This window comes from Pan troglodytes, chromosome 1 (assembly GCF_028858775.2).
Source record: "Pan troglodytes isolate AG18354 chromosome 1, NHGRI_mPanTro3-v2.0_pri, whole genome shotgun sequence".
Taxonomy (NCBI): domain Eukaryota; kingdom Metazoa; phylum Chordata; class Mammalia; order Primates; family Hominidae; genus Pan; species Pan troglodytes.
In genome coordinates this window covers 20,925,108-20,938,888 of record NC_072398.2, presented here as the reverse complement: position 1 = coordinate 20,938,888, position 13,781 = coordinate 20,925,108, and the positions used below count along the sequence as shown (strand labels likewise).

The window sequence follows — 13,781 nt, the reverse complement described above, 5'->3', positions numbered from 1 at the left end:
TGAGGGGCTAAGTTGGTCGGGGTAGGGGACGGAGAGGAGTTTGTGGGGGCTGGGGTGGGGGCGAGGCAGCAGGAGCGAGTGCCTGTTGAGAAGCTATGAAGGGGGTCCCCAGGAGCAGCCAGTCAGCCCCCAGGTCTGCCCACGTGGTTGGCAGTCAGCATCAGGCTGAGGGTACAGGGAGGGGCGTCCCAATCCTGTGGGCGGACCAGTTTGGAGGGACCACCTGGCAGGTCAGGTCCCCTAGAACCAGGCGGGATGGGGTGGGTCTTGGCGACACCCCAGGTGGTTTTGTTACCAGAAACAGGTCCTGATCCAGACCCCAAGAGAGGGTTTTGGATCTTGGGCAAGAAAGAATTCGGGGCAAATCCATAGAGTAAAGTGAAAGCAAGTTTATTAAGAAAGTAAAGGAATAAAGAGTGGCTACTCCATGGGCAGACCAGCCCCCAGGGCTACAGGTTGCCCATTTTTATGGCTATTTACTGATTATATGCTAAATAAGGGGTGGGGTATTCATGAGTTTCCCAGGAAAAGGATGGGCAATTCCAGAAACTGAGGGCTCCTCCCCTTCTTAGACCATATAGGGTAACTGTGACCTTGTCTTGGCATCTGTAAACTGTTGTGGCACTGGTGAGGGTATCTCATAGCATGCTAACGTATTAAAATTAGCATATAATGAGCAGTCATGATAACCAGAGTTTATTCTGGTCGCCATCTAGGTTTTGGTGGGATTTTGCCGGCCTCTTCACCACATACTGTTTCATCAGCAAGGTCTTTATGACGTGTATCTTGTGCCAACCTCCTATCCCATCCTGTGACTTGGAATGTCTAACCTCTGGGGAATGCAGCCCAGCAGGTCTCAGAATTATTTTACCCAGCCTCTATACAAGATGGAGTTGCTCTGGTTTAAAAGTCTCTTACGGTTTCAGCCAAAATGCCGCCCCCAGCCCTGCCCAGGTCCGGACTGGTGGCCATTTCTCCTGGCCTTGAGTCCCCATGCCTAGTCATCACGCTTCATCCTCCAGTAGAGGGATGCACCTTTCACATGGAGGGTTCATCTCCTGCTTTCAGGAAAAGGAGCCAGAGGCCTGCGTGCCCTGAGTCAGAGTCCTGGGATTGGAGAGAGAGGACAGATGAAGAAACTAAGGCTTGGCCCACACAGGGGGTGCAGACGGGCAGGAAAACAGGGCCTTGAAGGCTAAGAGGCACCATTCTGCAATCTCCTGGGTGTGCGGGTGTAGACAGCTGGCCACAGGCATAGATGGCTGGCTTTCCCTGGGCTCACTCGGTGGAGTGTTTCTTCTGTGGTCTCATCACTCGCACACACAAAGGGGTCTGTGTGCTGTCAGGTGCGGGCCGGCTGCGCACACTGGCCGATTAAGTGAATTACCCTTGTGAACCCAGAATATCTGAGGCTAGTTTAAGTCAATTAGGAAGTTTATTTTGCCAAAGTTAAGGACACACGCCCATGACACAGCCATGTGCCCAAGGTGGTCCGAGCACAGCTTGGTTTTATACATTTTAGGGAGACATGAGACATCGATCAATATATGTAACATGAACATTGGTTCCATCCAGAAAGGCGGGACAACTGGAAGTGGGGAGGGGGCCTCCAGGTCATAGGTAGATAAGAGACAAATGTTTGCATTCTTTTGAGTTTCTGATTAGCCTTTCCAAAAGAGGCAATCAGATATACATTTATCTCAGTGAGCAGAGATATGACTTTGAATAGAATGGGACGCAGGTTTGCTCTAAGCAGTTCCCAGCTTGACTTTTCCTTTTAGCTAGTGATTTTGGGGCCCAAGATTTATTTTCCCCAATAAATTGGGGATTGGGCAGACCCAATCCTCTGCCTGTCATTTGCATCAGTGAGGGGATTGTGAGCTGCAGGTTTCCTTCAATTGGGAAAACAGAATCACAGAATTAGAGGGGAAATGGAATATATCTATATCTCGCATAGCACCACACGTCCTAGTCACCTGCTGACACATTATCACCCTTTGTTACAAATGGTTTACAAGCAGCTGAGCCTAACAACTTCTTTGGGTTTTCACTTCTTTCCTGTACACCCCATGCATATAAAAATATTAAGATCAATACAATGTGGATGCCTTTCTCCTGTTCGTCTGTCTTTGGTCAGTTTAATTCACAGTCTCCTCCCATACTAGCATGATGTGGGGAATTCAACAAATACTTGTTAAAATGTGGCATCAGCCCAGGATGCTCATTATTAATGCTCTTTAGGCTCACCTGGTTATTGAGCTGAGAAATCTATCATCATGATAAAACAATTGGAACAACCTTCATATCCTCAAGTCATTAAGAAAAAATCAGATAGCAGTTATGTGTCCTGATAAATTGTTAGGTTTAATAAAAGGCAGGATATAGAGTATATGTAGTCTGCCACTATTTAGGTAAACATAATTACTGTATATGTATCTCTTGGAAAATATACAAGAAATAAACAAGAAACTCCATCTGATGAGGGAAATTAAGGGCTGAGGAACCCCCTAATTGAGGGAGGCTCAATTTTCACTATATATCCTTTTGGAATTCTTAAATTGAATTCCACTGTAAGAATTTAATTCTTAAATTAAATACCACTGCTGTGGATTGTGGTTTTTTTTTTTTCAAATTATTTAAGCAAAGGATCAGCAATGTCAGTCTTGAAACACAAGTCTTACTTACACTGCTACAAGGTAAATATCCTTTGCCCTTACTGAATGCAGCCCCCACTAAGTTATTAACATTGTAGAAAAGATTCGAGAGCAAAATTTAAGTGCTCATGCAATTTAAAATAGGCTGAATTAAATGGAAAAGAAGAGGGGCTCCTGAAAATAGGGTAAGAGAGCCATGGCCTTTTTATGTCTTCAATTCAGACTGCTCAACAGGAGAGTCCACTGAGCCACAGAAAAACAAATTCAGATTGTTATGAACTGAATGTCTGTCTCCAAAATTCACATTTTGAAATCCTCACCTCCAAGGTGATGGTGTTAGGAGATGGAGTTCTTTGGAAAGTAATTATGCCATAAGGGTGGAGCCTTCATGAATAGGATTGGTGCCTTTCCAGAGATTTATTTTCACCTTACCCCTTGCACCACATGAGGACACAGTGAGAAGGCCCTGTCTGTGAACCAGAAAGCAGAATCTCACCAGAAGCTCAATCTGTTGGCACCGTGACCTTGGACTTGCCAGCTACCAGATCTGTGAACAATAAATTCCTGTCGCTTATAAACCACCAAGCCCATAGCATTTTGTTATAGCAGCCTGCATAGACTAAAACGAAAGAAGACAGATTAATGGGAGAAAGCATACACATTTCATTTGTACATGTACATGGGAGCCTTCACAGCAAAATGAAGACCTCAAGAGTAGTTAGGCCTAAGTGCTTATCCACTGGATGGAACAAAGGGTAGTAATTGTGAGAAAGCAACTGGAATACCTAGGGAGGCTGGGGAAGGTAAGAGCTATTTTTGTTTGTTTGTTTGTTTGTTTGTTTGTTGGAGACAGAGTCTCACTCTGTCACCCAGCCTGGAGTGCAGTGATGTGATCGTGGCTCATTGCAACCTCCACCTCCTGGGTTCAAGCAATTCTTCTGCCTCAGCCTCCCAAGTAGCTGGGACTACAGGTGTGCGCCACCACACCTGGCTGATTTTTTTTGTTTGTTTTGTTTTTTTAGTAGATACGGGGTTTCATGTTGGCCAGGCTGGTCTGGAACTCCTGACCTCAGGTGATCTGCCTGCCTTGGCCTCCCAAAGTGCTGGGATTACAGGCATGAGCCACTCTACCTGGCGATAAGAGCTACTTTAACAAAGCCTGTTTGTGTACATTTTGCTGCACTTCAGTCCCCATGCCTAGTCATGCTGTTTCTCCCCGCTGGTAGAGGCAAGCACCTTTCCCATGGAGGGTCATCACCTGCTTTCAGGAAAAGGGGTCAGAGGGCCCTTCTTACACCTGCTGTTCTTCAAGTGCCTTCAGCTCAAAATAATTCTTATATCAAATCTGCATATTTTGGGGAGGTCTATTCTGCTATCTCGTTGGGAGCTGAAAGCCTGAGGGTCGTGACCAACTCAGCATTCCACTGGAGGCTATATGACTAAACAGCAAACTGTTTATCATGAATGCAGGATGTGGGCAAACTCGCATCTGTGCCTGCCACCAGAAGGTACACTGAGGGCCTCATTCCCTGGCTCTGTGCTCCTTGAGGTTATCTACTGGGACATCTGGAGCCTACTGTTCAAAGAATGCAGTCATGCAGGCCTGCACTAAGTCAAGCAGCTAACCACAACCACCCCCTTCTCCCTGTCTCCTTTACTTAATAAGAAGGGCTCTAGAAGCTCAGGGCCCTTGTTCACTAGAAGCAAGGAGCCCCCTGACCCCTTTTTCCAAATATACTCTTTTGTCTTTGTCTTTATTCCCACTTTTGTCCTCCTTTGTTCAGTCCACCAAGGCCCACAGCACTATCTCTTAATGCCTAACTCTCCTTTCTATTATTTCTGGAATTTTAACTTTTTGATATTTAGAACCACTCTTTCCACTTTTATAAACACTGCATGCTCAGGCTACCTCCATAGTGTATATGTGCTCGAAGAGTTGAGTACACAGTGAACAGATATCCACATTTCAGTTACTATCTCACATCGTTAGAACCCACAGGATACAGAAGCAAAGGCTCTGGTCGTAATTATAAGGGTCTGGCTCTGTTGCCCAGAATGGAGTGCAGTGGTGTGATCACGGCTTACTGCTCACTGTAACCTGGAACTCTTGGGCTCAAGCGATCTTCCCACCTCAGCCTTCTAAGTAGTTAGGACCACAGGCACACGCCATCATGCCCAGATAATTTTTGTATTTTTTGTAGAGACAGAGTCTTGCCATGTTGTCCAGGCTGGTCTTGAACTCCTTGGCCTCAAGAAATCCTCCCATCTCAGCCTCCCAAAAAGCTGGGATTATAGGCATGAGCCACTATGCCTGGCTGGAAAGACTTCCTCAAGTACCCACTTACACAACCCAGAAAGACTTCAGTTACTTTTTTCCTGTGTCTAAACTTCCTTCCTTAGCTCCTCACCTTAGGTCCTCAGCAATCAGTTCTGAGATACAAATTGCCCTATGTTGCCTTGCTGTATCTTTATAGGGCATCAATTAGTGCACTATCCACTCCATTAATCGGTGAAAACAAGGAACATATAAGGCCAGCTCTTGTTTTTTGTTGTTGTTGTTGTTTTTGTTATTGTTGTTGTTTTTGACAGGGTCTGTTGCCCAGATTGGCCTCAAAAACTCCTGGGCTCAAGCCATCCTCTCGCCTCCCCAGTAGCTAGGATTACAGGCATGTGCCACACTGCCCAACTTAGACTCTGTTCTTTATACAAAGACCAGAATGACAGGGGGCTGCTCAAGTGGCTTGGTCTCCTACAGAAGGCAAAGCTTGATCATGATCCTGTCAAGAATGCATTATCTGCATCCAGTTCCGCAAATGTAGCTAACTGCCCAAATTCCTGCTCCCTCCAGGCTATCCAGCAAGATCATCAGCAAGGTTACATAGGTTTAGCTCTCCACCACTGGGCAAGACTTTGTCAGGACAAGGGCTTTGTAAAGCACAGAAGACTTGAACTTCACCTGCTCGGGAGGCTAAGGCAGGAAGATGGCTTGAGCCCAGGAGTTCGAGGCTGGCCACTATGCTCACGTCTGTGAATAGCCACTGTACTCTAGCCTGGGCAGCATGGCAAGACCCTGTCTCTGAAAAAACAAAACAAAAAGGGAAAACTTAAATTTATCCCAAAGGAGTCTGGTATTGAAAGTCAGAGCCGACTTTCAAAACCAGAACATAGCTGTCCCTGAATATTCTAGGCTTTCTGGATAGCCCTCCAAGGATCTGGCACTCATAAGTTTAAATACATCCTGAGATTTAAAGGGTATGATGTTCAGTTGTGTGTGTACTAATAAATTGATGAAGCTTTTGAATTTTGAGTCAACAGGCTATAAATTGGGTTCAAAGAGACTTATAAAATCCACTGTTGCCTATTGATAGCACTTTATGCACATCCCTTGCTATGTATAAGAGCACCTTTTACTATCATTGCTTCTACACACAATACAGGCCCCCTTCACTCAAGCATAAGCACCTTGAAAGCAGAGTGGGCAGCAGCCACAGGAAATGGATTTTATTCCCTCCATGATCCCAGCATGGGGTAGTGCTTGGCCTCATTCAGTTTAATAAAGCCTTTCACAAATAAATGATTCCAACCTGTACCAGAGGGAGACAATCCCTACATCCTTATCCTCACAGCCATCCTGAGGTTTTCCCGACATAAGTCTACTATTGGATCTGTGGCCTTGCTGCCCTAGCTGTAGGATTTCTCAGCAAGTTGGTCTCTGTGTCTCTCATCCCCAGAGCACTGCCAGACTACTTTGTGGCGCTGGGAAGCCTGTTTCAAAGTGCCGGGCACATGGGCCACGCCTGTCTGCGACTGCTCGGTAAACTGACTTCCAGGGCAGAGTGCCCTCTTTGAACTTTAGGCTGGGGTTTCCCAGTATTGATTTCACTTAGGAATTAACAATGCACATGCCTAGCTGGGCTTCTCACACACAACTAGCATCTACCCTAACAGAAGACAGGGTGGATTTACAACATACATGACTAGCCAGCCTTTTAACTGAATGGGAGATTGGGTATGTTAACACATACAATGAGATGGACTTCTAACCGGAGATGGGCCAACACCACAGCTACATATGTGTGCACATGGGCACACGTGCACGCACACACACACACACCCCTAGCCAGCCTTCTAACCTAATGGGAGATAGCCCAAGTTAACAAGATACACAACTAGCCAGCCTTCTAAATTAACAGGAGGTAGGCTGAGTTATAACACACAAGTAGCTGGACTTTTGTTTTTTATTTGAGATGAAGTCTCGTTCTGTTGCCCACGCTGCAGTGCAGTGGCATGATCTTGGCTCACTGCAACCTCCGCCTCCTGGGTTCAAGCAGTTCTCCTGCCTCAGCCTCCCAAGTAACTGGGATTACAGGCATGCGCCACCAAACCCGGCTAATTTTGTATTTTTAGTAGAGATGGGGTTTCACCATGTTGGCCAGGCTGGTCTGGAACTCCTGACCTCAGGTGATACACCCGCCTCGGCCTCCCAAAGTGCTGGGATTACAGGCGTGAGCTGCTATGCTGGTGAAGTAGCTGGACTTCTAACTTAAAATAGGCCAAGATAATACATACTACTTGCTGGCCTTAACAGGAGATGGGCTGTCAAGGCAGAAGACTAGCTGGACTGGTAACCTCACTGGAAACAAGCTGCGTGTACACACACACACACACGCAGGACTTCTAACCTAATTTGAAAGAGGCTGAGCTGAGAACACACAAGACCAGCCAGCCTTCCAACCTAACTGTAGATAGGCTGAGTTGACACAACTAGCTGGGGTTGCTTACCTAACTGGAGATAGACCAGTTAGGCTACCCTCAACACCCCGTCCCCAAAACAGACCAACCATGATTCTTATCTAAAGGGATAGGCCAAGTTAGCCCCACACACTACTAGCTGGATTTGTGACTGGAGACAGGCTGAGAGGTAACCCCTGTGAGTAGCTGGCCTCCTAACTGGACAGGGTGAACACAGGATTCGCCAGCCTCCCACCCTAATCAGAAGTAGGTAAGCCGGCACAGGCCGGCGGAAGGAACCCCCCGAAACCCAAGAGCCTAGCTTGCTACAGCAACTCTTCCGACCAGGTGGGTGGCTCTTAAAAGAGCCTTTGGGGTGAACGTTGCGCAACCTCTCAGGTGGCAAGATGGCCCTCCTAGGCCCGCTCCCCGCGGATACGGCGTGCCAGCTGGATGTCCTTAGGCATGATGGTGACCCGTTTGGCATGGATGACACACAGGTTGGTGTCCTCGAACAGCCCCACCAGGTAAGACTCGCACGCCTCCTGCAGCGCCATCACGGCCGAGCTCTGGAAGCGCAGGTCGGTCTTAAAGTCCTGAGCGATCTCGCGCATCAGCCGCTGGAAGGGCAACTTGCGGATTAGCAGCTCAGTGGACTTCTGATAGCGGCGGATCTCGCGAAGCGCCACCGTGCCGGGGCGGTAGCGGTGCGGCTTCTTCACGCCGCCAGTGGCGGGTGCGCTCTTGCGAGCCACCTTGGTGACCAGCTGCTTGCGCGGCGCCTTGCCACCCGTCGACTTGCGCGCAGTCTGCTTGGTTCGGGCCATGAGTCTGAAACTGTTGCCCCCTCGGCGTCCTCTGCCCAGACCTCAGCGGATTGCTCGCGTTTATAGAGCTTGCCGCATTCCCATTGGCTGGCCTCAGGTGGCGTGATGGCCCACTGCTCTCTGATTGGCCCACAGGGAACTCCACTCGGTCGCCTCTCCCTTATATTCATGCCTGTTGGTCGTGGCCACCAGAGCTGGCACCAGCATTGTGAAGGGTTGATGCGGGTAGGCCGCGGTGGTGGGGATCATCTCTCTCCAGCACAAGCTTCCTCATGTCTTCTCAGCGCTCCTCTTCTCCCTTCCCCATGACTTGGGTGGCAAGAGCCTTCCAGAAGCCAGCACATGGCATTCCACTTTTTTAAAAAAATTAATTTATTTTTTTATTTTTTGAGATGGAGTTTCACTCTTGTTGCCCAGGCTGGAGTGCAATAGCGTGATCTCTGCTCACTGCAACCTCCACCTCCTAGGTTCAAGCGATTCTCCTGCCTCAGCCTCCCGAGTAACTGGAATTACAGGGATTACAGGTGTCTGCCACCATGCCTGGCTAATTTTTTGTGTTTTTAATAGAGATGGGGTTTCACCATATTGGCCAGGCTGGTGTCGAACTCCTGACCTCAGGTGATCCACCCGCCTCAGCCTCCCAAAGTGCTGGAATTACAGGCATGAGCCACCAGGCCCAGCTGGCATTCCACTTTTTTTTTTTTTTTTTGAGACGGAGTCTCTCTCTGTCGCCCAGGCTGGAGTGCAGTGGTGCAATCCCAGCTCACTGCAAGCTCCGCCTCCCAGGTTCACGCCATTCTCCTGCCTCAGCCTACAGAGTAGCTGGGACTACAGGTGCCCGCCATCATGCCTGGCTAATTTTGTTTTGTATTTTTAGTAGAGACGGGGTTTCACCATGTTAGCCAGGATGGTTTCGATCTCCTGACCTCGTGATCCGCCCACCTCGGCCTCCCAAAGTGTTGGGATTACAGGCGTGAGCCAGCGTGCCTGGCCGGCATTCCACTTTTACACAGTGACAAAGCTCTGGGATCCAGCCAGAGTTAAAGGAATCTCCCGCTTTTTATGACCTGCAAAGAACTCCCTTCCCTGTACGGCTCAGATGAGCCTTAGGATTCTGAAGAAGGTAAAGATGTGCCTTTCTGGCATATTGTCTATTTTGAGATAAAGGCACTTAAAAAAAAAAAAGAAGAAGCAGGTGTAGGAAGATCATTCTGAATTTCTTGTTGTTTCTTAAAGACAAGAGATGAAATTTCCATATGAAAGATGTTCTCCTTACAGTAAAAGCAAGGGAACGTTCTTATCATCAAGGACGGGAGGTGGAAGCTTCCAAATCTCCTCCAACTCTCAAGTTGAAATTTGATCCCTAAAGTTGGAGCGGGTTGGCGGGGGGGGGGGGGGGGGGGGCGTGGGAGGTGTGTGGGTCCTGGGGTGTCACCCTCTGAATACAGTCCTGCCCTCCTTTAGGGTGAGTTCTCACTCTGTTGGTTCCCTGAAGAGCTGGTTGTTGAAAAGAGCCTGGCACTCCTCTCCCCTCTCTCTCTGGCTTCCTCTCTCGCGGCAGCCCTGTGACCTCTGCACATACATGGGTTCCCCTTCACCTTCCACCATGAGCAGAAGCAGCCAGAGGCCCTCACCAGAAGCAGAGGTGGGCCCTATGCTTGCTTCCTTCCTTTCTCCCTCCCCCCCTTCCTTTCTCCTTCCCTCCCTTCCTCACTCCCTCCCTTCCTTTCTCCTTCCCTCCCTTCCTCCCTCCCTCCCTCCCTTCCTTTTTTTCTTCTCCCCTCCCCTCCCCTCCTTTCCCCTCCTTTCCCCTCCTTTTTTCATCTTGCTCTGTTGCCCAGGCCCCTCCTACCTCAGCCTCCCAAGTAGCTGGGACCACATCCAGCTAATTTTTAAATTTTTAATTTTTTTGTAGAGATGGGCTGTCATTATGTTGCCCAAGCTGGTCTTGAATTCCTGAGTTCAACTGATCCCCTGACCTTGGCCTCCCAAAGTGCTAGGATTACACCGTGCCCGGCCACTATGCTTTTTTTTTTTTTAAATTTTTTGACCTGAGTCTCACTCTGTTGCCCAGGCTGGAGTGCAGTGATGTGATCTCAGCCCACTGCAACATCCACCTCCCGGGAAGTTCAAGCGACTCTCCTGCCTCAGCCTCCCGAGTAGCTGGGATTACAGGCGTGAGCCACTGCGCTCAGCCACTGTGCTTCTTGTACAGCCTGCGAAACCATAAGCCAAATAAACCTTTTTTTTTTTTAATAAATCATCCAGCCTCAGGTATTCCTTTAACAACATGAAACAGACCAAGATAGAAGCCAAGAGAAATCTATACAAACAAACTTTATTAAACTAACCCTTATCTTCCTAGTTGTTGCCACAGTTACTACTCTTTGTTCAACCTAGTGTGTAAGCATTTTGACTTAGTCATTTCTTCACCCCATTAACTATCCTCACTCAAGCCCCGTGGCCTTATCAAATCTCACAACTTACTAGTGTTTGTCCACCTCTGTATATAAGTGACTCTAACTGCCTCTTTGCATCTTCATTTCCTTATGAGGTCTCCTGTACCACATTAAATTTGTATTAAATAACTGTATGTTTTTCTCCTGCTCATCTCTCTAATGTCAGTCTAATTCTTGGGCCCACCCTGGACCCTAAGATAATGGAGGTAGAATTCTGCCTCCCCTACAGCGCCCCTTGTTGATGCATGACAGGCCCACTGTCTTTGTCTGTTTTGCGTTGCTGTAAAGGAATACTAGAAGCTGGGTAATTTATCAAAACTTTTTTTGGCTTATGGTTCTGCAGGCTGTATAAGAAGCAAGGCTTCAGCATCTGCTTCTGATGAGGACCTCAGGAAGCCTCCATTCATGGTGGAAGATGAAGGGGAGCCCCTGTGTGCAGAGGTCACAGGGAAAGAGAGAGGAGGGGGTGCCGGGCTCTTTTTAACAACCAGCTTTGGCAGGAACTAATAGAGCAAGAACTCCACTCCCCACAAGGGAGGGCAGGAGTCTATTCATGAAGGATCTGCCCCCAGGACCCAAGCACCTCCCACCAGGCTGCACCTCCAACACTGGAGATTAAATTTCAACATGAGAATTAATGAGACAAACACCTTATTCAAACTATAGCACCCACTACATTGCCACCTTTGCCTTATCAATGATTACCTGAACTCCTTGTCCCCATGCGTCAATCCACACAAGATGCTTGTTTGCCCAGCCTTGGTTCAGCTTCTCCCCTCCCCCAATGCCCTGATGTTTGGCCTCTCCTGGAGCAGGCCAGGCTCAGGGTAAAGTATCCTCAATCTCTTGTCCCCTCAGCCACCCTTCATCCCACTTCCCCAGACGTGGTTCTTTCCAGCCTCATTCATTCCTCCCTATATGAGAAAACTCCTTCTCTGCGTCACCTTTGGGAGCTTGCAGACCTTAAGGTCAATGCTTTCTCCCTATTGCAGTATTCTGGTATCTCCTATTGCAATATCCTTTTGCATAAAGATCTCTCCTTACTAAATCTGGATTGGTTTTTTTATTGGACAGTGGTTGTTACACAGAAGGCCTGCTGCCCTCTGCTCATCGAGTCTGGTTGGCTGGGCAGACAGATGGAAGGACCCTAGGACCATCCACCCGTGAAGTCCACCCAGGCTCGCCCCTGGTGTAAATGATGTGGGGTCTGACCTGGCCAGACCAGATGCTGCTCAACCCTTTAACTGCCTGTGAGGATTTGGACACGTTCCATCTTCCTGGAGCTGTCCCTCACTCGAGAGAGGCAGCCTTGGGACTCTCCAGGTGTCCTTAGGGCTAACGGGGCTGATGATGGGCGGATGATGGATTCCAGGCACCTGCTGCGACCTCCCCAGGAGCACCTGCAAAGCAGCCCTTTCTGCCTCGTGACTCTACCCAGGCCTCCCTGTGGAGTGTGGCACAGGCTTGGCCAGTTCTCCAAGTGCAGCCAAGAGGCTCATAGGTTTTGGGCACATGTCTGCGACCTCACTTTTCCAGTCATAAGGGCTTTTGCTTTTAGATTCTCAGGGGCTTTGAGCTCCCAAACCACCCAGACATAGCACAGGATGCCACCTGGTTCTATGTGTCTGAGCAAACAAATGCACTCACATGAAGCACAGAATAAAGGGCTGCCTAAATGCGGACCCACCCACCCCTGGCAAGGCTTGAAAACAGCCTCTATATTACATGTAAAAGCTCTTTTTAGATGATTAGCTGAACAGTTCATTTCCTTGATCTCCAATCATTGAGTTCTATGTCGTTAAAACCCCTAGAAGGACCAAGACATAGAGAAAAATGTCCCCTGAAAACTTCCCAAGAGAGATTTCCTCTGCAAACTGAAGAGAATGTGAGATACAAACATTCCCCACAAGGAACTGGTCTGTCGAGGCCACACGCATTCTGTAAATCAGTGCTTTTTCTCTGTCTCCTCGTTGTCTCTCCTTATGGTCTTTGCATGTACAGCTGAGGCAGTAACGGGCCTTGTGTCCTCGTGTTAAAGTTCTTTGAGATTTGGGGGTCCTACATGGTTGGTCATATTGCATCATCTCTGTAGGAGCATTCCCATCAGCAAACAATATGCTATCGCTTCTCCAATTTATAAATTGGCTTTTCTCCTTAGTCTGGGCAGCAGCAAGCCTGAAACCATCTGGACTTTCACAAACTCACTGTAAGGGCAGAGATGGGGGTCTTACAGGAAAAGGCACTCCTTCTAGGTCTGGGGTAAACAGTGCACAAAGCGATGGTGAGCTCTGTCCTCCTAAGACTCTTCCAAAGCCAGTGTGCACTAGGGTTTCCCACTGTTTGTTAAAAAGAACGCCTTCCCTCTCCATCCAATGCGCCCTTCCATCTGGCATCCCACTTCTCTGGCCCGCTCTGCAGGAAACTCCTCACAAGTCCTGTCCATACTGACCATCCCCAAGTTCCATCTTCCCATTCTGTGGGCCTGGTGCACGGTGAGTGCTCCATGTGTGTCCAGGAGGGTGCCAGTAGGAGACGACTTTCAGTATGGTCTGTGGGGTGAACCAGTCAGTCCACAGTCACATCATCAATTGGGACGGAGCCAAGTGCCAGTCATCTTCCTTGGAGCTTCCAGAAGCTGCAGGAAACACGGACATATCTCCAAAGCAGGGGAGTATGTTGGCTGTAGCCGGTTTTTTTTTTACAATCGGATCTTTGCTGTGTTCATAGCCACTTTCTAAGGGCCCCAGCGTGGGTGTGTCTCCACTGTCCTGATTCCCCACCGCCTCAATAGTAAAAAAGAATCCTGCCATGTGTTCAGTGTTTTTCTGAAGGATCCTTTATAATGTCTTCTTTTTTCTTTCTTTACTTTTTAAATTTGTCTGCAAAACAAGGTATTAATCTATCCATGATAGAACACACTAAAGCAAATTTTTCTCCTTAAACAGGTAAGATGAACTTCCATCCAGATTGGGTGCTCTAGAACATTTTCTTATTAAGGAGATTTCTTTTCTTGTTCAGTTTGAATAGATGGCAAGAATTCCTCACACCATGAGCTTTTTTTGTTGTCCCATGAGCCCCTGTCGCAGTTTGATGAAGCCTATGGATTCTGT

General features: G+C 48.2%; 1 protein-coding gene across 1 annotated transcript; it reads right to left on the bottom strand.

The window, feature by feature from the left end:
• Nucleotides 1-7,792: 7,792 nt before the first annotated feature.
• H3-4 (H3.4 histone, cluster member) lies at nucleotides 7,793-8,704 on the bottom strand. The gene has a single exon (XM_016940494.4). The coding sequence runs from the start codon at nucleotides 8,210-8,212 to the stop codon at nucleotides 7,802-7,804; it is 411 nt and encodes a 136-aa protein (XP_016795983.1). The 5' UTR covers nucleotides 8,213-8,704; the 3' UTR covers nucleotides 7,793-7,801.
• Nucleotides 8,705-13,781: the final 5,077 nt, after the last annotated feature.

What these genes read in the sequence shown, in the direction of transcription:
- H3-4 (XM_016940494.4), bottom strand. Translation starts at nt 8,212, where the DNA reads ATGGCCCGAACCAAGCAGACTGCGCGCAAGTCGACGGGTGGCAAGGCG.